This window comes from Mustela nigripes, chromosome 1 (genome assembly GCF_022355385.1).
Source record: "Mustela nigripes isolate SB6536 chromosome 1, MUSNIG.SB6536, whole genome shotgun sequence".
NCBI lineage: Eukaryota > Metazoa > Chordata > Mammalia > Carnivora > Mustelidae > Mustela > Mustela nigripes.
The window spans coordinates 25,383,326-25,404,590 of record NC_081557.1 but is presented as its reverse complement, the minus strand read 5'-3'; the positions used below and the strand labels follow the sequence as shown (position 1 = coordinate 25,404,590).

Sequence of the window (21,265 nt, the reverse complement as noted above, 5' to 3'; positions counted from 1 at the left end):
TGGCATGTCAGTTAACAACAGCACTGGAATCTAGAAACCAATGGAGCAATGTCTTCACAGGTCTCAAAAAATTTATTTCCAACCTAGAATTCTAAACCTAATCAAATAACAAGAAAATATATTTCAAAACATGCACTATCTTAAAAAGGTTTACTTCCTGTGGACCCACTAGAAGAATCTTCTGGAGAATGTAGTTCCACAAAATAAGAGAGAATCAGAAAGAGGATGGGAATAAAAGCAAATACTACTGGGGCACCTGGCTGGCTCAGTGGGTTAAGCCTCTGTCTTTGGCTCAGGTTATGATCTCAGGGTCCTGGGATCGAGCGCCCGCATCTTGCTCTCTGCTCAGCAAGGAGCCTGCTTCCCCCTCTCTTTCAAATAAATAAATAAAATCTCAAAAAAAAAAAAAAAAAAAAAAGCAAATACTACATATGGAACCACAAAGCAATACAAGAAGAGAATTTAGGGGCGCCTGGGTGGCTCAGTGAGTTAAAGCCTCTGCCTTCGGCTCAGGTCATGATCTCAGGGTCCTGGGATTGAGCCCCACATCAAGTTCTCTGCTCAGCAGGGAGCCTGCTTCCCTCTCTGACTGCTTCTCTGCCTACTTGTGATCTCTGTCTGTCAAATAAATAAAATCTTCAAAAAAAAAAAAAAAGAAAGAATTTACATATTTTATTTTAGCATAACAGTAAACGATATTTTCTTAAAAACACTCCACACATTTACTTTTAAAAAACTGAGATGGTTTAAATATGACAGTACCTGTTAGCTTTTTCAACTATGGATGCATATTACTTTTATAAATATATAAACTGAATTTTAAAAGCAGGTGGAGAGGGGAGAGAAGAAAGAGGGGGAGGCTGATGGACACACATGGAGACACATCTACAACCTTCTAAGGAAAATAATATAATTAGGCTCTGAGGCTGTAAAGGAAAAAGTAGACCAAAACACATATCTTGCTTATTCTGGGAAAGCTGTACTCAAAATCCATGGACTCTGAGTCTACCAAAGTCTAGCCAAAGCAATGAAGCTTTACATTCGAAAGTCTAACTGAAATAATGCAAGCAAATAACATGAACGGAATGGGCAAAGAGAAGAGCATTCTAGGCCTATGGAAGGTAGAAGAGATCTTTTCTTAGACCACTCTCTATAGGTTTACTCCCTACCTCACTCCCCACCTCTTGTTTTCCCTGGCATATAACAAAAAACAAGGGAGAATGATTACCAACTGGTAAAATTTAAAGAGGGCTAATAAAAAGGTGAATCAATCATCAGAAATAAATCATTCAATATAGTGAGTAATGAATGAAATAGATTTAAAGTCATGAGTTCCAGAAGGAAGCAAAATTCTTTTTTTTCAGGAAACAGGTAAACTGCCTGTGAAATCTGAATGGCAACAAATGTAATTTTGGTATATCCAAAAGTTTATAAAGAATAATAGCAGAAATAAAAATATTGTTTAAGACAGCAAAATCTCTAAGAAGTAAAAGACAGTCTCTGTATAAGGACATGGATTTAATCAATTTGTTTTCAGATATTTTAAATGTCCTTAAGATCTCCAGCTTTAGTTATCATAGTTGTGATACCTATCTCTACTTTCACATTTAGATTTCATGACAGCAAGATATACTTTAATTTCTTTTTGTTGAGAAATATTCAGATTACTAAACAGAAAGGATGTCACTTTAAGGATCAGCAAACTTTCTAGACTATTTTCAACTTAACCAGAGTTTATAAAATTCTAAAACAGTCTGGGAACTACCTGGAGAGGAATTGTTCACTGAAAAATAACTTTGGAATTGGTTTACTTATAAGGGTCTAATAAAGTTATCCTGATATTGAAGATGATCTTTTTAGGCTTATTAACACTTCACATAGTTTGAAGGTACCTAATAATGAAGTAATAATATAATGCACCTGATTTCTGTTTTTTTAGAATCAAAAGTTTTCTTAAAAGTAAAATTTAACAAAAATACATATACAACGTTAAAGATTTATTGGTAAACTTCTAGTTTAGGAAAGAGGTGGTGGAAGTTATGTGATTAAATAACAGAACTTTTCAAAATAATTATATGCTACAATTCAAAACAGGATTTTAAAAGTAATGAGAGACAGGGCTACTGAAAGATATAGAAGAGCTTCTCTTCTAAACCTTGCAGCAAGTTTTGTTTAAAGAATCCAATCCTAGTTGTTGTAATACTTATCCATTAATAGTTTACGAAACATCTTAAAATATTTATATGATGCTTTAAGGCATCTTATATACAACTGAAAATGTGCATTTCAGGATAAAGTGGTTAGTGTTCTATTCATCTGTTCTTGCATTATGGCTAGAGATTCCCGCTTCAAAAAGTTTGTTTACTGTAAGTCCATAGAGAGACTTAAAAAGGAAGTCAGATAGAAACATTTTGTTGAGACTGCCAAGTTTTAGAAGCCTTTCAAAAGACTTTTATGTATTAAAACCACTTTTAAAATGAACTCCAAATGAAAGCACTGAAGTTGTAGATTAGATGGAAAAAAAAATACAATTTTCATCTGTGATTGTCCAGATTCTAACACAATATCACCTGGATTATAATTTACATACATTAATATTTGTGTAGTTTGTACAGTATTATACAGAATAAAGTAAGCTATTAATATAAGCAATGGCTTAAAAATCAAATAACAACAGTGAAAATCATTATGAAATTGGAATGATTTGCCTACCCCACTAAATTACATTTGCTAAGTGGTTAAAAGAAATTATGAATAAATATTTGATCCCTGGTTAAGGGGTTAATGAAGAAGTAAAAAAAATTCAGAAGTAAACTAATTAATCTCCCACTTGCTATCTCTCCCCCAAACTTTTGGGATTTTAAGGAATATGATCAACTATGGCAGTATAATAAAAGCAATAAGCTGAATATTTTGATTTTGGTAATAATATATATAGAATAGTCTCATAAAAAAGTATATGCAAAAGACATTAGAGAACTGAATGGCTGTATGTGAAGAGAAACATCTAAAAATGTATTTATTGGCTGTATTGTCCTTTAAGTTATTTAAGTTCACCTGTGAGCACAATCTAGTCTCCTTCATTATTTCTATCTTTTAAATGTTTCATTTCTCCAAGAAGCCTATTCCACAGATTTTGTTGAGGAATCTGAAACATTTCCAGTAGAAAGTAAAAACAGAGTGTTCTCGTATCTATCTTTCATAAAGGAGTTTTAAGAAATGTAGCATGCTTTTAAATAAAAATTTTTAAAATAGTATTTACGGGGCACCTGGGTGGCTCAGTTTGTTAAGCATCTGACTCTTGATTTCAGCTTAGGTCATGATCTTGGGTTGTGAGATCAATACCCACATTGGGTTCTATGCTCAGAAAGGAGTCTTCTCAGGATTCTCTCTCTCCTGTTGCCTCTCCCCTTGTTCGCACCCTCTTTTGCTCTCTAAAACAAATAAAATCTTTAAAAGTTTTTAAAAATAATATTTATATTTTATTATAAAAATTTCCTTAAGGAGGTCCTATGATTAAATGTTACATATATTAATATATGCTTAAGTATGTTTTTTATATATATATATATATATGAATGATATGCCATTACCTGATCCTGCTAATATGCCAGGTATATTTAAGATAGTGATGTATTATATGTTCTATAATATTACACAATAATATTTTAATAATTAGCACATAGTTCTATAATAATATATAATAATAAGCTATAATGATGCTTAACATTTTAATTACATATTATATAAATACCCTGATACATTAGCAGATCAGGAAAGAGGAAATGAGCTAAATCTTCATCAATCAGAATGAGAAGAAGTAAAAGTCTAAATAGATGAATCGATAAAATAGCAGTTTAAGCATACTGTTTAGAAATATTAGGTAAGTTGGAGAAGTTGGTTATAAGTCATCTGGCATGAATTTCAGTGAACAATAGAAGAAATACATATATGCCAATTTTCCTAAAGGTAGTTTCAAGAATGCTGGCATATTTTTATTTTTTTTTTTAAGATTTTTTATTTATTTTCAGAGTGACAGAGCATGTGTGTACTTGAGCAAGGGGTAGGGGCAGAGTGAGAGGGAAAGAGAGATTTTTCAAGCAGACTCCCTGCTGAGTGCAGAGCCCGATGGAGGGCTTGATCCCAGGACCCTGAAGATCATGACTTGAGTCAAAGAGCTGGTCACCCAGATGGCCAACAGACACATGAAAAAGTGCTCCATATCACTCGGCATCAGGGATATACAAATCAAAACCACAATGAGATATCACCTCACACCAGTCAGAATGGCTAAAATTAACAAGTCAGGAAATGACAGATGCTGGTGCGGATGCGGAGAAAGGGGAACCCTCCTACACTGTTGGTGGGAATGCAAGCTGGTGCAGCCACTCTGGAAAACAGCATGGAGGTTCCTCAAAATGTTGAAAATAGAACTACTCTATGACCCAACAATTGCACTACTGGGTATTTACCCTAAAGAGACAAATGTAGTGATCCAAAGGGGCACGTGCACCCGAATGTTTATAGCAGCAATGTCTACAATAGCCAAACTATGGAAAGAACCTAGATGTCCATCCACAGATGAATGGATAAAGAAGATGTGGTATATATACACAATGGAATACTATGCAGCCATCAAAAGAAATGAAATCTTGCCATTTGTGACGACGTGGATGGAACTAGAGGGTATCATGCTTAGTGAAATAAGTCAATTGGAGAAAGACAATTATCATATGATCTCCCTGATATGAGGAAGTGGAGATGCAACATGGGGGGTTAAGGGGGTAGGAGAAGAATAAATAAAACAAGATGGGATTGGGAGGGAGACAAACCATAAGTGACTCTTAATCTCACAAAACAAATTAAGGGTCGCTGGGGGGGGGGGGTTGGGGGGTTGGGAGAAGGGGAGTGGGGTTATGGACATTGGGGAGGGTATGTGCTATGGTGAGTGCTGTGAAGTGTGAAAACCTGGCGATTCACAGACCTGTACCCCTGGGGATAAAAATATATGTTTATAAAAAAGAAATAAAAATAAATATTAAAAAAAAAAGAGCTGGTCACTTAACCGACTGAGCTACCCAAGTACATGGTACATTTTTACTTTTGATTATTACTACTATTTTTTATCATAAGAAATGTCCTTAAATAAATGAATTATTAGTGTAAACCAAATGCCTATTATAAAGGAAAAGTAATTGAAGACTTAAACATTTCCTAGTAGCAAAAAATGAAAGAACCAAGTAAAATAAACCCTTACTTAAACTGTGATATTCCTGTGTCACAGACATCACATAGTTTAGCAATCTATATTGTCTAACTGAATTTCCACTCTAACATGGTGGTCCTTATTCCCAATTAACTACAAAGCACCGGGAAAGTCACAGTTAGGATCATCTCACAAAGAACCAGCACTGAGTATTAGATTATCTTATGTTTATTTAAACTATCTTATTTTATAATTGTTATTCACAACAAGAAAGTCACATGCTCAAAGTCATAATATCAATCATAATTGTTGTTGACAGAACTGGTCTCTTACTGAAGAGACACAAGTCAGGAAAAGAACACAATATATACAAAGTAATGAAGAATTAAAAATATAAAATTTCCTCCACAGATCCAAAAATAAGAATAGAGGAAATACACAATTTCATCACCCGCAAACTGAGATTCTATCTTCTGACTGCTACCATCAGAAAAATATTAAGTGTGAATGAAATATAAGCATTTTTATAATTTAAAATTGGGTTACATAGAAATTAAAAATCACCAAGAATAAAAGAAAAAATATTATACGTGGCAAAGGGTTAGAGCTCTTGTATATGTGTCGGTCTGTGTAAATATAGGTGTGCGTGTGGTTGGTTATCTATCCATCTATCTATCGAGAAAGAATTCTTTTAAGATAAGTAAGAGAAAAATAAAGCAAAGGAAATGAACAGGTACTTAATTCAGAATGAACTACAACTGGACAAAAGTGCACTAAAAATACTCATGTTCATTATCCATGTATAGTGGTATACTATAGTTATTATAGTTCCGGAGACTAACTTGACAATGCATATCAAACACTTTGAAAAAGTATATAACCTTTGATCCAGCTATTCTACCTTTTAGGGGCTTAGCCTGAGGACATAATTAAGACAAGTTGTGAAATACAGAGATATTTAGTGGAGTGTTGTTTATAACAGCAAAAAAAAAAAAAAAAAAAAGAAAACAAACTAAATGTTCATTAGTAGGGGATTAGGTAAATATACAACTATTAAAAATGATTTATTTTCATATTTGAGAGGAAAATGTATGTATAAGAAGTGGTTCAGTGAGAAAAAAGCTGGTTATCAATTGTATAATGGATCTCAATATTTTAAAAACAACCTATATACGCATGCTTCAGAAAAATGTCCAGCAACTATTAGAACAAAATATTAATAGAAATTAATGAAAGATATCTTATTTCCTTTGGCAGGACTTTTTTTCAAATTAAAATAAATGAGCATTTAATGCTAAGATAATAAAAAGGCTAAAATATTAGTGAAAGGAGCAATAAAATTGAAAATGAATTACTGAAAACACAGTTTCTGACTGCCTATGAAGTTATAGTTTGTTGGAAAGAGGGAAGGTGAGGTGTGGTAATTAACAGTCAAATACAAAAATACAGTGGAAATGCAAGGGTATATGCAGGCCAAGGAAAGAGGACTCAGGAAAGGTAAGGTTCATAAAGAAGGTAGTTTCTGACTTGGACTCTCAGTGAAGATAAGGATTTTAATAGGCTAGGATGTGGGATGGAGCAAGGGAAGCAGTATTCAAGAGTGAGGGAAAAGCTAGGAAAGTATAGAGGCAAGAAACAGAAACATGTTTAAGAGGATGTTTGGGACACCAAGTGCTGCAGAAAAGTACGTCTGCAGCTTGGCATTGGACTGGGAGAGCCTTTGAAGACTCCCCTAAGTAAGCAGTCTGCACTTTATTAGGAAGATGATTTTCATGTGAAGAGTAGACTGTAGATGGGAGAAACAAGAGAAACAGAAACTAGTTTAGATATTACTATAATTATTCATTTTTTACATCAAAATCTCTCAAAGTGTTTTTACATAAATTGAATTAAGAAATATCATTCTATTCCGTCTTTAGCTGCTTTAAATGAATCTCTAAAACATAACTATGAACTGGCAATTTTCATGCAGTTTCTTATGTACAAAGGGTCTATATTTATTTTTTATTTATAACTTTTTGAAATATTCCACAGAGGGTTCCTTTAAATAAAGGGACTAGATCATTTATCACTAATGAGTTAAAAATCCCCCTCTTAAAAAATGGGCAGGCCTTCTGGGGTCATCTTTTGATGTGCCATATCATGTGTCCTGAATGATTTTACCCAGAGGAACTAATTTATCAAAAGCTTAAGACCGCAAACGTTAAAAGATTTACAGAGCTACACGTTAGTGTAAAAAGCAGAATGCAGTATTTAGCAAACATGAGTCACAGGCTGCAAAGCAGGGTTCATGACAGGGAGACAGTGATGAATGGGATTAGATCTAATTGAGGCTTGGTACAAAATGATGGCAAGGACTTTTCTTTTGCTAGCACTCACGTTAATATGTATGTGAGGAGGTATTTTGGGAAACTATGCAAAATTAAAATTAGTTGGCGAAGTTCTAAAGTGAGATCAAATATTAATATATGCATTTCAATAAACACTTCTAGGCTACAAATGATTGATACAATTACTGTACTAATCATAAATCTGGATTCCTTTTAACAGCCTTATGACTCATGGAATTCAGTTGCAAATGATACAGGTGAAAGAATTTTAAACTATTTAAAAGATATGTAACCTCAAGGTTCTACTGATTAACCAAATAATAAACATTTTATAATGCATTCATATGACACTACTGTAGTTACTGTAGCATTAATGCTTGTTCAGTTAATTTACAGCTATTTACAAATAATACAAAGAGAGACTACATTTTCCCATGTAATAAAAGATTGTCACAGTCCTGGGGCACCTGGGTGGTTCAGTTGGTTAAGCATCTGTTTGCAGCTCAGGCCATGATCCCAGGGTCCTGGGATTGAGCCCCACGTCGGGCTTCCTGCTCAGCGGAGATTGCTTCTCCCTTTCCCTCTGCCTGCTGTTCTACCTGCTTGTGCTCACTCTCTTTCCCCATCAAATAAATAAATAAAATCTTAAAAATTAAAAAAAAGATTGTCACAGTCCTTTAAATTAATTCAATGCTCTGAGTAATAAATCACCCAGAACCTTTTGATACTTCATGGTGTAGCAGACACCATGCTTCCACTCAATCTGATTTTCCTAGTATTCATGTTTATTTAAGATGGGGGGAAAAACAATGCAAAGAACCTTTTAATTTGTATGAATATTTGCAGTTACCGATGAGTAACTGAACACTGTTTTGTTTACAGGGAGAATAAGGGCCAAAAGAAATGTATTTAGGGCTACAAACATGACGGTAATGATTAAATTTTATTGCCAAATGGGAAACAACATGGAAGATTTAGTTTATAATATTTTTGCCGCTTCATATTTATTATATGAGGAATTCATGTAGACATTCCTGTTTTTTAAATGACATTTCCTTCTACTCAAGTAATTTTAGGGGAAACAAATTTACATTGGAACTATATTCAATCATAGTATCTCTACAACATAAAAGATGTTGGCTCTACTAGTATCTTTTCTATTATTGTACTTTAAGATAAAAACCACTAACATGAGGTATAAAATTTAAGAAAAGGAAAGGTTAGAGACAGAAATATTACTAAATGTGAGTTTCCAGATGGATAATGAGGAAATCTTGACTTTTCATTTAATGTCAGAAATTTTATCAGTTCCATAAATACACCTTGCTGCCAGAACCCCATCCTGCATGGCCCTCAGTGAATGCACTTTCTGTTTTCCAGACCTAAAATAGGTACATGTTTTACTCCAAGTAAATAGACATTTAGTTTGGAGGCAAAGATTTCAAGTCAAATGACTATCTATTTCAAAATCAAGTATTGACATGAGTAAAGTATTAAAATGAACAAAATTTAAAAAGTTAGTTTCTGTGGACTCTGAGAAACAAACTGAGGGTTTTGGATGGGGGAGGTGTGGCGGGGGTCGGGTGAGCCTGGTGGTGGGTACTAAGGAGGGCACATACTGCATGGAGCACTGGGTTTGGCATATAAACAATGAATTTTGGAACACTGAAAAAAAATGGAACAATACAGGCTTATTAATATAAGGAAAGTTAACATAATCCATATAACAAAAATATAAAATATAAAATCCCTATAGGGATTTAACATATATTTAATATATAGAAATATAAAATTCTTAAAGGGATTTAATAACAAATGTACAAAATATATATAAAGTTGTAAAAACTTTGCTGAGAAACATATAAGAAAATATGAATAAGAGAAACTATTCTAGAGTGAAAAGATTTGATAGTGAAAAAATATGGAGACAAAATTTATAAATTTTTAAAAAGATTTTATTTCCTTAGAATTGAAAAAGTTGTGCTAACATTCACTTCTTAGTCAGGGATAGCCAAAAACATTTTAAAGACAAAGAATAACATGGGTTGCCTGGCTGATTCAGCTGGTAGAATGTGACTCTTGATCTCAGGGTTGTGAGTTCAAGCCCCATATTGGGCATGGAGTCTACTTTAAACAAAATAAAACAAAACAACCCCAAAGAATAATGAAGGGGGACTAGCACTGCTTTCTATCAAAAGAAACTATCAAGTATCAGCTATGAAAATAATTACTAGTTCTAGGACAGACAAGCTAAAGAATAGGGTAGAAATCTAATAGAATTATTTGCCTATTTACTGTATTTAAAACAAAGGTACTATAAGGATGGACCGTCAATGTGTTACACAAGAATATAAGGCTCTCTGAAAAAATTTTGATTCTCGCATGTTTTCTTACATTAAAATAAATTAGGAGAAAATAAAAGTAAAAAAAAAATTTAAAATTTTAAAAGATAAAAAGATAAAAAGGCCTTCTGAGGAATTATTCCAAAGGCAGAGAGAAAAAAATAATGAAGTTACTATATGACATAAAAGTTTATAAAATTCATTATTAAAAAGAACATCTCAAAGATAAGCGTGAATGATAAACTTGAAGAAAAGATTTGCAGCATGCATCTTAGAGGAAAGAGTTAATATCCTTTGATGATCTCATCCAGTCCTATGGCTTTAAATATCATCTAAATGTTAACAGCTCTCAAATTTATATTTTAGTTTAGACTTTTCTTCTGAACTCCAGATTCTTATATCTAATTGCTTACATGATATCTTCACTTGGGTGTATCTTAGACAAATTTAAATGCCCCAATTGAACTTTTTAGTTTTCTGCCACCTTCACCATACAAATCTGCTCTACTTGAAGTCTTCCCTATCTCTTTTAAGGTAACTTGCTTCTGTCAGTTGCTAAATTCAAAAATCTCAAGAGTCATCCTTGACTTTTTCTTTCCCTCACATCCCAAATCCAATTGGTGATAAAATCTTGCTAGTTCTACCTTTAAGACATATTACAATCTGACTATTTTTCACCAACTCTGTTGCTACCAACCTGTTCTGAGCTATCACAATCTTTTACCTGGGTTATTGCAGTAGTCTCCCATTTCTACCCTTGCAATACTATAATCTACTCTCAACATGCCAGACAGAAGGATCTTGAAAACATGACAGAGGTATGTTACTTCTTTTCACTGATCATGCCATAGCTCCTGATTTGTTCAGAGCTAAAGTCTAAGTCCTTGTAATAACCTACAAGGCTTTACTTGATCTGTCTTCCTCCCCTTGAACTTTGTAATCTCATCACTCTCTACTTTCTTTCCCTTCTTTTTGTTACCAATTATATGTCCTTCTAGCCATTCCATGAATATGCTAGCCTGTGTTAGGGATCTACATTACTTGTTCTACCTGAAAACGAGTCTTCTCCCGTATATACATGTGGCTAACTTTGTGAGCATCTTCACATTTTATCAGTGAAGCGTACACTAACCATGCTATTTAAAGTAGCAATCTCTTTCCCATCCCATTCCTGACCTCTTCATTTCTTTGCCTACAGCAAGTACCACCTTCTAAGATTCGATTTAATTTACTTATTATATTTATTGTCTTTCTTCCAGCACTAGAATGTGTACTCCAAGAGGATAAAAAGGGTTGTTTTGTACTTTGTTGTATCCTTAGCCTCAGATAAGTATTTGGCACATAGTAGAAATTCAATGAATATTGTTGAATGAATAAATATCCATATCCTAAGCTCTTATAAATATGTGACAAATTTTACAAAAGAGGACTACGCCAGAAAAATGTTCAAATGATTGCTAGATAATTCACAGAAAAGAAAATAGATCCTTAAATTGATGAAAAAAAAATTCAGCTATATTAGTGAACAAAGGAAAAATGGAAAGAAAATAATATTTATGACTGAGATTAGTAGAGAATCAATAACAAACTTGCAAAGACAAAAGAGGGAGAGAGAACCGCAGATTGAAAAAGATTACAGATATATCAACCAGTAACAAGGTATGGGCCCTGTTTGTATGCTGATGGAAGAAGTTAAAAAGAAATCATTTATGAGACAGTGGGGGAAATATAAACACTGATTAAGTAGATATTAATTGACATTAGATATGAAAAAGACATCCTGGTTTCTTTTAGAGACACTAAGATGAAAATGGAAGAAATATATGCTATCTGAGATTTCCTTCAAAATAATACATTACAGATATAGATAGGGTGCAGAAAAGCAGATCGTGTTCTTAAGACTACCCATGAGATAATTCCTAAAATTAGGTGATGGGTTCATGGAGTTCATTACAGGATTCCTTGTACTTCTGTGTATGTTTGAAAATAATTTTCTAAAAATTAAAAAGTGAAGACAGTTTAACATCAAAATCTGGTAAAATAAAAAAAAAAATCTGGTAAAACTAAAAGGAGAAAGGATCTCATTTTCTTACACTGATGATGGGAGTTAAAATTGGTATAATCACATGGGGAAGGGAGGTAGAAGTTACTAAGCAATATATATCATAAACTTTAAAAGAATGTGCTTATTGCTTGAGTTAGAAATTTTACTTCTAGGAATTTATCATAGGGGTAACTAGACATGAGCACCAAGATAAAGATGTTATTTATTCATCTGACAGACAGAGATCACAAGTAGGCAGAGAGACAGGCAGAAAGAGAAGGGGAAGCAGGCTCCCTGCTGAGCAGAGAGCCTGATTCGGGGCTCCATCCCAGGACTCTACTCTGGGATCATGACCTGAGCTGAAGGCAGAAGCTTTAACCCACTGAGCCACCCAGGCACCCCATAGCACCAAGATAAATATACATACTTCCTTACTGCAATACTACTTATAATAATAAAATTTATTAAACCTAAATGCCTAGCAGAGTCCAGATTAGATTAATTATGGTTAATCTCATCAGACTTTTAAAAGTACAGTGTGCACACATTCTAAATATAAAGATTGCTCAGGGCACCTGGGTGGCTCAGTGGGTTAAGCTTCTGCCTTTAGCTCATGTCATGATCTCAGGGTCCTGGGATTGAGCCCCACATCGAGCTCTCTGCTCCGCAGGGAGCCTGCTTCCCCCTCTCTCTCTGCCTGCCTCTCTGCCTACTTATGATTTCCCTCTGTCCAATAAATAAATAAAATCTTTAAAAAAAAAGATTGCTGCTGATCTTTAAATACTCTTTAAAGGTCTTTTTTGCACCAGAAAAACAAACAACAAACAAACAAACAAACAAACAAACAGAAGAACTGAATTCAAAACTGAAATACCACCCACACAGCATTTAGTATTTTTGAAATTTAACCAAAACAAAAAAGAAATTTGACAACAAAATCACTTTTTACTTGTTTATGAGAGTACAGGAAAGAAGTCAGTGACACACATGTAAGCTTATTTGAATGAGACACATTTGATTCATGTTTTGCTTAATAAGTTGAATCTCTTCAATTTTACTTCCTATATTTATTAAGACTACTACAGATAATATAATTTTAGCAATATAGGATATCTGCGTATTGCTTCATATTTTTAGAAATACAAACAAATTTCACTATTTGTGCCTTTTTAATGAATTATTTCAGTATTTTAAGACTAAGAAAAATAAATATTTATAAGTTGACTCACTTTATAGCCCATGCTCCTTCCCCACTATTCATCTTTGGCTCTCTATTCATAGTGATTACAACATAACATAATTTCTTGGAATAAATAAGACACACCAAGCAAATAGTTAATCTATGAAATGTGAACAAAATATTAAACAAAAAAAAAGAACAAAACATACTAAAAACAAAACTCACCTTCTGATACACTTTTAAAAGGAAATATATATTTATAAAATGTAATATGACTTTAACAGTTTTTCCTTTTAAAAGTGTTATGAAAAGGAATTAGGAACCAAATAAATGTTTCGCTGTTGACACGTATAGTCTATGCAATTATACTGCAAGTGAAATATGAATTTTTAAATAAGTAATAATGACCATCAGGTGGTCAGTATTTCTCGATCTTGGTGTTAAAACCCCATTTCCTCTCCAACATCTTGAATACATTACAAAGAAAAAAATCAAGGCCCAAAAGGTATGAGAGAATCTGAAAATAATCTTAAGTTTTCAAAGATCTCAACTAGCTTAATTCTAATGACAATAATGCCTTATTAAAGAAAAAGAAGATATAAGTATATATCTTCAGCTTCCCAGTTATTTTAACATAAAAATGGAACAAAGGAAATTTAATAGTAGAGGAGTAGGTAATTCAGACCAATCTCCACTGAAGGCAACAAAAAAGTCCAGGCAAAATATAAAAAATATATGCTTGAAGTCACAGAAGAGCTGATGAAACTGTGAAGAATTATAGGCAAGTATCAAGAGAAAGTTAGGAAGCTCTAGAAAAGGTAATCTCTGCATTACAGTTATTTTCCCTGTGAAGATTTTTTGCTGATCCTGAAGGGAGTCTGAAAAGCTTAGGAACATTGAGAATCTGGTAGAACTGGGGTGTGAAACAGGAAGTTAGGGCCCACTAAACAAAGTTCTTCATAAACCCTCCTTGCTTTGAGTCAGAAACTAAACAGCTTACACTCTAGAGGGTAAAAAAACAAAGGCAGGCCCTAGCAGAAGTTGCAGTGTAGTTTCAAATGATCGCAATCCTTGAAACTGGACTACAGTGATTCTAGATTGTTAATGCCACCAGGAACTGAGAAGAAGCAAATGCAAAAAATCCTCTCTGAAAGAAGACTTTATTATCAGAAGTCTTGAAGTATTTCTATAAATAATTCTGCAAATACATATCTGATACATAAAAATTAGTATGCCTTCAAGAAAATGAGGCCATGTGAACGAAAACCAGCAGAAAGAGATAAGAGAAACATATGCAGAGTGCTCCAGACCTGGAAATCTCAGACAGTCTTTAAAATAATTACACCTATTGTGTTCAGTGCGAATTTTTGCCAAGAAATGGAAACCATAAAAAAAAGAGAATCAAACAGAAATTCTAGAACTGTAATATAACAAATTAAGAACTTGATGATTTAAGAAATATTTGACATAGCTGCAAAGAGAAAGTAAACTAAAGAATGTGTGAAAAGAAATTTCCAGAGAGACAAGAAACAAAGAAAAGAAGGAGACAGTAAAAGAAGTCACGGATAAGACAAGGAGAAAGAACTGTGCAGTATAATCAGAGTCCCAGAGGTAGAGAACAAAAATAGCAGAAGCAATATTTAAAGATATAATGGTTAAGAACTTCACAAAACTAATGAAAGATAATCCAGACACAAATTCTGAAAGTTCTATGAACCCAAATAAGAGAAGTAAAAAAAAATTACATAGGCACAATATAGCAAAACTACTAAAACTCAAAGACAAAGAGAAAATATTTTAGGAAGTTAGAGGTAAAGTTACACTCAAGGGAGCAATACTTAGAATGACAGCTTACTTCAACTACAATAAGAAAGACACATAAGATAATGAAATAGTATCTTCAAAGTGCTAAAGAAAAGGAAGAATACTAAACTGTAATTCTATACCCAGCAAAAAAGTCTTCAAGAAAGAAAGTAAAATAAATACAGCTTCAGACATATGAAAAGTAAGAATATCCATCATCAGCATATCTACTGTAAAGGACATGCAAAAAGATTCTTTAGATGAAAAAAATTATCTTGGATGGAGATGCAGGGATGCTGAAAAAATGGAGAAGAACAAAAAATATAAATGTGAATATTCACTGTACAAACATCAATAAAACCCATTTTATGGCTTTAATATATAGAGAAAAATAAAATATATCATAACAGTGGTTTGTCAGGGAAAGCGTTAACTCAGATAAAAATTTTTAAGTTTCCAGCACTGTCTGAGTGTAAAAGTTAACATAGTTACTTTGATAAACTTTGATAAAGCAAAGGATTTTGATAAAGGACTTTGATAAAGCAAGGATTCAGAATGTTACTCTAAGGGTAACAATTTAAAGAATATAAAAACAGTTTATAGCCTTCTAAGCTCAGAGGTGAAAAAAATGGAATATCACTCTGTCACTCTAAAACAAAGTTAAAAAGGAAAAGAATATGGAATAAGCAGGACAATTAGAAAGCAAATCACAAGACAGCAGATTCAAAACCAGTATCAATACATTCATCAAGTAGAAAAAGAATACTTTAAATGATAAAGACTGATTAACAGAACAAAAAGCAAAATCCAGTTATGTGATGTTTATGAGATGTCTTTGAAATACATGATTATAGGTTTCAGTGAAGGAATCAGAAAAAAGATGAACCATGAAAACATGAGCCAAAGCAAAGTGGGATAAGCTATACTAACATTAAAGTAAACTTAAGGCTAAGAAAAGTGACTGGATTAAGTATATTTTATAAGAAAAGGAAGATGTAAGAATTCTGAAATATACAGATGTAATAATATAATTTCAATGTATGAGAACCAAAAATTGACAGTACTACAAGGAGAAATATCCCCTAAAAGATGTCCACACCTTAGTCCCTGGAAGCTGTGAATATGTCACATTACATGGCAAAAGGGATTTTGCAGATGTGGGCTCAATCTAATCAAATGAACCCTTAAAAGCAGAGACTTTTCTCTAATTTTAGGCAGAAGAAATGAAGCAGAAGGATGAGAGAGATCCAGAGCATGAGAATGAGCTGTCCTGCCTTTGTTGGCTAAAGGTGAAATGAGGGCAATGTTCCAGGGAATACTGGAGACCTCTAAAAAACTGAGAAGGACCACTGGGCAACAACAAGAAAATGGGGACCTCAGCCCCACAGCTGTGTAGAATTGAATTCTGCTAACAACCAGAATGAGCTTAGAAGCACATTCTTCCTCCAGAACCTCCAGATAAGAGATCCAACTGGCTGACACCTTTATTTGGCCTTGTGAAAGTCTAAGTGGAATAACCATTTGAGCCTGCTATAACTCTGGCCTACAGAGCTCTGAGATAATAAATCAGTGTTATTTTAAGTTGATATGTTTGTGTTCATTTGTTAGCATGGGATAGAAAACTGATACAAAATAGAAAAATCCCATGTAATAGAGGGAATTTTTAATAGGTCTCCTCAGTGTATGATAGAACATGAATTAAAAAAGTCTGTAAGAAGAAGATTTAAAGAACACAACCGATTTGGCCTTACATAGAATACTGTAATAAATGACTACAAAATATACATTTTTTATAAGCACACTTGAAACATATACACCAGCCTACTATGTGCTAGGAATAAAGTGAGTCTACATACTAGGCAATTTCTCTGAATATAATTCAATAAAGCTATAAATAAACAAAAAATAGAATGGAATTTGCCATAGCTTCTTGATATTAAGAATAAAAAAAAAACTAAAAAAAAAAATCAAAACTAACAGTTTTATGAAACAATTCTCATTGGATGCCTACATGACACTTAAAAGTATGATTCTCATTTTAAGTATTTCTCCAAACCTGAATTCAAATGGAAATTTGCTCAATACAAAAGTATAATTTTATATAAGAACTGATTAGAAAAAAAAGAAATGCTCCATGGGTCAAAGAAGAAATTACAACAGAAGTCAGAAAATATTTTGAACTAAATAATAATCTAAAATACTATGTATCAAAACTTGTGAAATGAAGCTAAAGCTGTGTTAAGAGGGAAACCTAGGGACATTATTGCATAAATTCGAAAGGTCAGGTGAAAGCTAATGAGCAAACATTTTTATCAGTTAAATGGACAGAGCAGCATAAACCTATTAAAAGTAGACAGAAAGATAAAATAGACATAAAGATAAAAAAATACAAGGGGCACTTGGGTGGCTCAGTCGGTTAAGCGTCTGACTTTGGCTTAGGTTCCCATCCTGCCATAGAGCCCACCAGCATTGGGCTCTCTGCTCAGCGGGGAGTCTGCTTCTCCCTCTCCCTCTGCTTGTGCTCTCTCTCTCTCACTTGCTCACTCTCTCTCTCTCAAATAAATAAATAAAAATCTTAAAAAAAAAGAGATACAATTAAACAGAAAACAAAATCTAGAATGAAACAGGAAACATCGAAAGGAAAAAGCAACAAAGCAAGTATTTGACAGTTGACAAGGGATCATATTAAAAGAAATTACATCAAATACACAGATCTACAGAGATTTGCCTTATCTTCCTCTTAAAAATCTATAGACATAGTATTTGTGATAGAAAAAAGCAATAGCTGCTAACATCAGAAACTGAGTAACTGGGGCTCCTGGGTGCCTCAGTCAGTGGTTAAGCTGTCTGCCTTTGCCTTGGGTCATAAGGGCCCTGGGATGTAGCCCTGCATTGCATCAAGCTCCCTGCTCAGTGGGAAGCCTGCTTCTACCTCCCCTACTCCCCCTGCTTCTTGTGTTCCCTCTCTTGCTGTGTCTCTCTGTCAAATTAAAAAAAAAAAAAAAAGAAAAGAAAAGAAACAGTAATTTTTGGAAGTGGAAATCACATGGATCAGATGAACAGAAAAGCTAGAAGAGAAAATCAGGACCCCAGCTATTATATATACGAGAAATGCTTTTCTCATATCTGTAAACTCAGAAAAAAGGAATGTGAACAGACTATGAGGTAATTACCAATGACAATCAGTTTAACTGACCAATTGATTGTGATGTTTTATGGTAAATTAAAGCTCTCTAAACAAAATGGAGACCTCCTACTAACAACATTGGAAACAAAAGTTTCCAAACAAAAGAATAAGCCTTTGGAAGATCTAGACATCCAGTTAGAAAGAAAAGTTTAGAGGTGAAGGAGTAGAGCAGGAGGCAGTTTTAACCAGAAGGAAAACTCTAAAGCACAACAAATAAACTCCACCAAGTCAAATAAGTAAAGAGGATGCCTCCGAGAAGATGAAGTAATGTCACTAGAAATAGGAGAGCAGCAAAGTTACAAAGAATATACACTAGTTCAGTGTTGCTGCTATTATTTTGGGTTAAAGTAAAGATGAGAGAGGTATCTTATGCACATTTGGCATAAAGAAAATTTTGGACTTTGACAGATTAATTTTTAAACATATTTTTGTCCTGTATTCCAACAAATCAGTCTCTAGGAATCTGGTATACATGCACAAATGTGAAAACAAGCATGCTTTCTAATGCTCCGTTCACCAACAGAACAATGGTTAAATAATGTATGGTACGTCTGCTGTCTGGATTCTCACAAATATTAAAAAATAAAATAAGGTAGATTCTTCATGTATATACCCTAACAATAAAATAAATAAACTAATAACAAATAAAAAAGTTGTACATCAACATATATAATGTGCTAGCTTTCATGAGAAACCCAATAAAAAAGCTAGAGTTAGATTATGTAATACAAATATTACACACACACACATAACAAAGTTAACCAAACTGCTAAATTTATTTCTGAGACAGGACACAAGATTGGGTTCTAAGGAAAGTCGAAGAAGGCATTCTACTTCTACATGTAATTCTACATTGTCTGAATTTATTTTAATCAACATCGTATGTTAGTTTTGCAATTAAAATGTCCCATGCACACTTTTATGACAGGAGAGATAACAAGTGATATGGCAACAAAATATAGCTTATTCTATGTTAGTTGATTTTAAGAATAGATTATTATTATTATGTATTATAGAATATAGTAATTATAATCTTTAATCCTTAATTGAGGTTAAATTTTAAAGAAGGATGGAGGTAAAATTATCCCATCAAAAATGGGTAAAATAATTTAAAGATTTTATTGCTAGTTATTTAGAGCATCAAGTATACTTGCTCTTAAACCTCTGAAAGATAGTGATTAACAAAATTATTCTAAAACTAATTTTCCCCTTAATTCTCACAAAATAGCCAAACCTATTTAAAAAATTCACGGTTCTGTAGATTGATACATAAAGGAGGCTACTCTTTAGGAATAACCTTATAATTTCCTTAATACAAGAAAAGCTGTACTTACAACAAGGAGCAGCAGATTGAACTGGTGGTCCCAGTTGTGGAAAGGTCATAAGAACAGAAATCTCTGGTAGATCATGTTGCTTTATAGTATGTTCTGTAGTTTGGTCAGCCCAAACCACCACTTTTTTCCTCTCTACCAAATGTTCAATTTCTTTGAAGTCAGACTCAAAAGCAGCATTTGAAAGGCCAGCTTCTTTTAATGCACAATACTGTTTTCTTAGGGCTGGAAGTAAAGCATTCAATACTCTATATAAAGAAGGTCACAAGAAAAGAGAGATAAATATTATATTTTAAATATAGTATTATAGTTTTACATAACATCCAAAGTATTAGCAGATCATTAGAATGACATGCTGTACATGTTTTCTTTAAAATGCTTCAACATACTCTCACTACATTAAGAATAGAGTGAAAAAATTCTGGATGGGAATTATAAGCATCAGGTCATATTCTCAGCTAGTCTTCATTTGCTTCCATCTGACCTTGGATAATACACAAACTGAGGATTCTCCTCTATAACTTGGGGTACAGCTAGTCACTGCTTACACCAGGAGACTACTGTGAGAACTAATGAGTTAAATATATATAAAAGGTTTTTGTAAAACATAATGTGATTTATAAAACAAAGATACTACTGTTACTGATACTAAATACCATGGAATTAAAATGAAAAATGAAAAAATACACTCTTCAATGATGAGATTCATTTCAGGTATGTAATATTTCAAAAGAACCACAGTTAACTTTCCTTGAGGTTAGCTCTTCATGAGTTAAAGCAATGGTTGTCAAAGCCATTCAAAGGAGTTCTAGAAGGAAGAGCTGTGGACAAGGATGGTGGGTAAAGGGAATTGATGGGGCACAGGTTTCCTGGCTCTGATTCAAAATCTTTTCTTTTGCTATCAGTCAGAGCAGTATTGAATGTATCTTTTTATGTATTAGTCCTCCATGTAAACATTCACTGAAGAAATGCTGCAGTTAAACAGTTACAAATTTATACACTCAGTCAATGGTTCTTAAGTTTTATATCAAGGAAGATGTCAAACAACTTGACCTTGAAATACTTCAGTCCTGGTTGTTTCAGTTGACTCAGAACATTCAGGAGAATAGAATCATTTCAAGTATGGGTAGGGCAGTGGGAAAAGGATAATTTTCTCAAGGAAGGAAGGAAGGAAGGAAGGAAGGAAGGAAGCAAGGAAATAGTTGCTTTATTATCCCAGAGTCTTAAATATTTAGATAGTAGTACAAATAAATAGTCTGTGACATTTTTCTTTTTGTTGAAGGTAGGGAGTACTCCCTTTAAGCCAAGGAGGCAACAACTATAGGGAAAAGTCATTAAGCATAAAGTCAATTAAAAAAAAAAAGGTTATTTATTGAGCACCTATACGAATCATGTGCTGTGCAGAAGAGAGAACAAAGAAATTTTAACAAAGAACTTTTTTGTCTTTCTAGAAGTCTCTCTCTTCCCAAGGCTTACTCTACATTTCTTCATACTTCATAGGTACAAAACGATTATCTCATTGTTCTGATTTGCATTATCTTGATTAGTAATATTGAGTATCTTGTCATATACCTGTTGGCTCTCTGTATGTCTTCTTTGGAAAAATGTCTACTTAGATTTTCTGCCCATTTCCAATCAGATTGTTTCCTTTTTTGCTATTCAGTTGTATGTTCTTTATATATTTTGGATATTAACCCCTTATCAGAGATGATTTGCAAATTTTGTGTCCCTTTGAAAGGTTGTCTTTTTATTTTGTTGATGGTTTCTTTTGCTGTGCAGAAGCTTTTTAGTTTGATGTTAATTTAACTTACGTTTGCTTTTGTTTCTTTTGCTTTTGTTGTA

At 33.4% G+C, this 21,265-nt stretch overlaps 1 protein-coding gene across 1 annotated transcript in view; it reads right to left on the bottom strand.

The window, feature by feature from the left end:
• KIF18A (kinesin family member 18A) overlaps window positions 1-21,265 on the bottom strand; it is an 80,210-nt gene that overhangs the window by 18,223 nt on the left and 40,722 nt on the right. Inside the window, exon 13 of the mRNA XM_059388500.1 lies at window positions 19,427-19,671. Within this exon, the coding sequence (XP_059244483.1) occupies window positions 19,427-19,671 (245 nt within the window). The remainder of the gene's footprint in view (window positions 1-19,426; window positions 19,672-21,265) is intronic.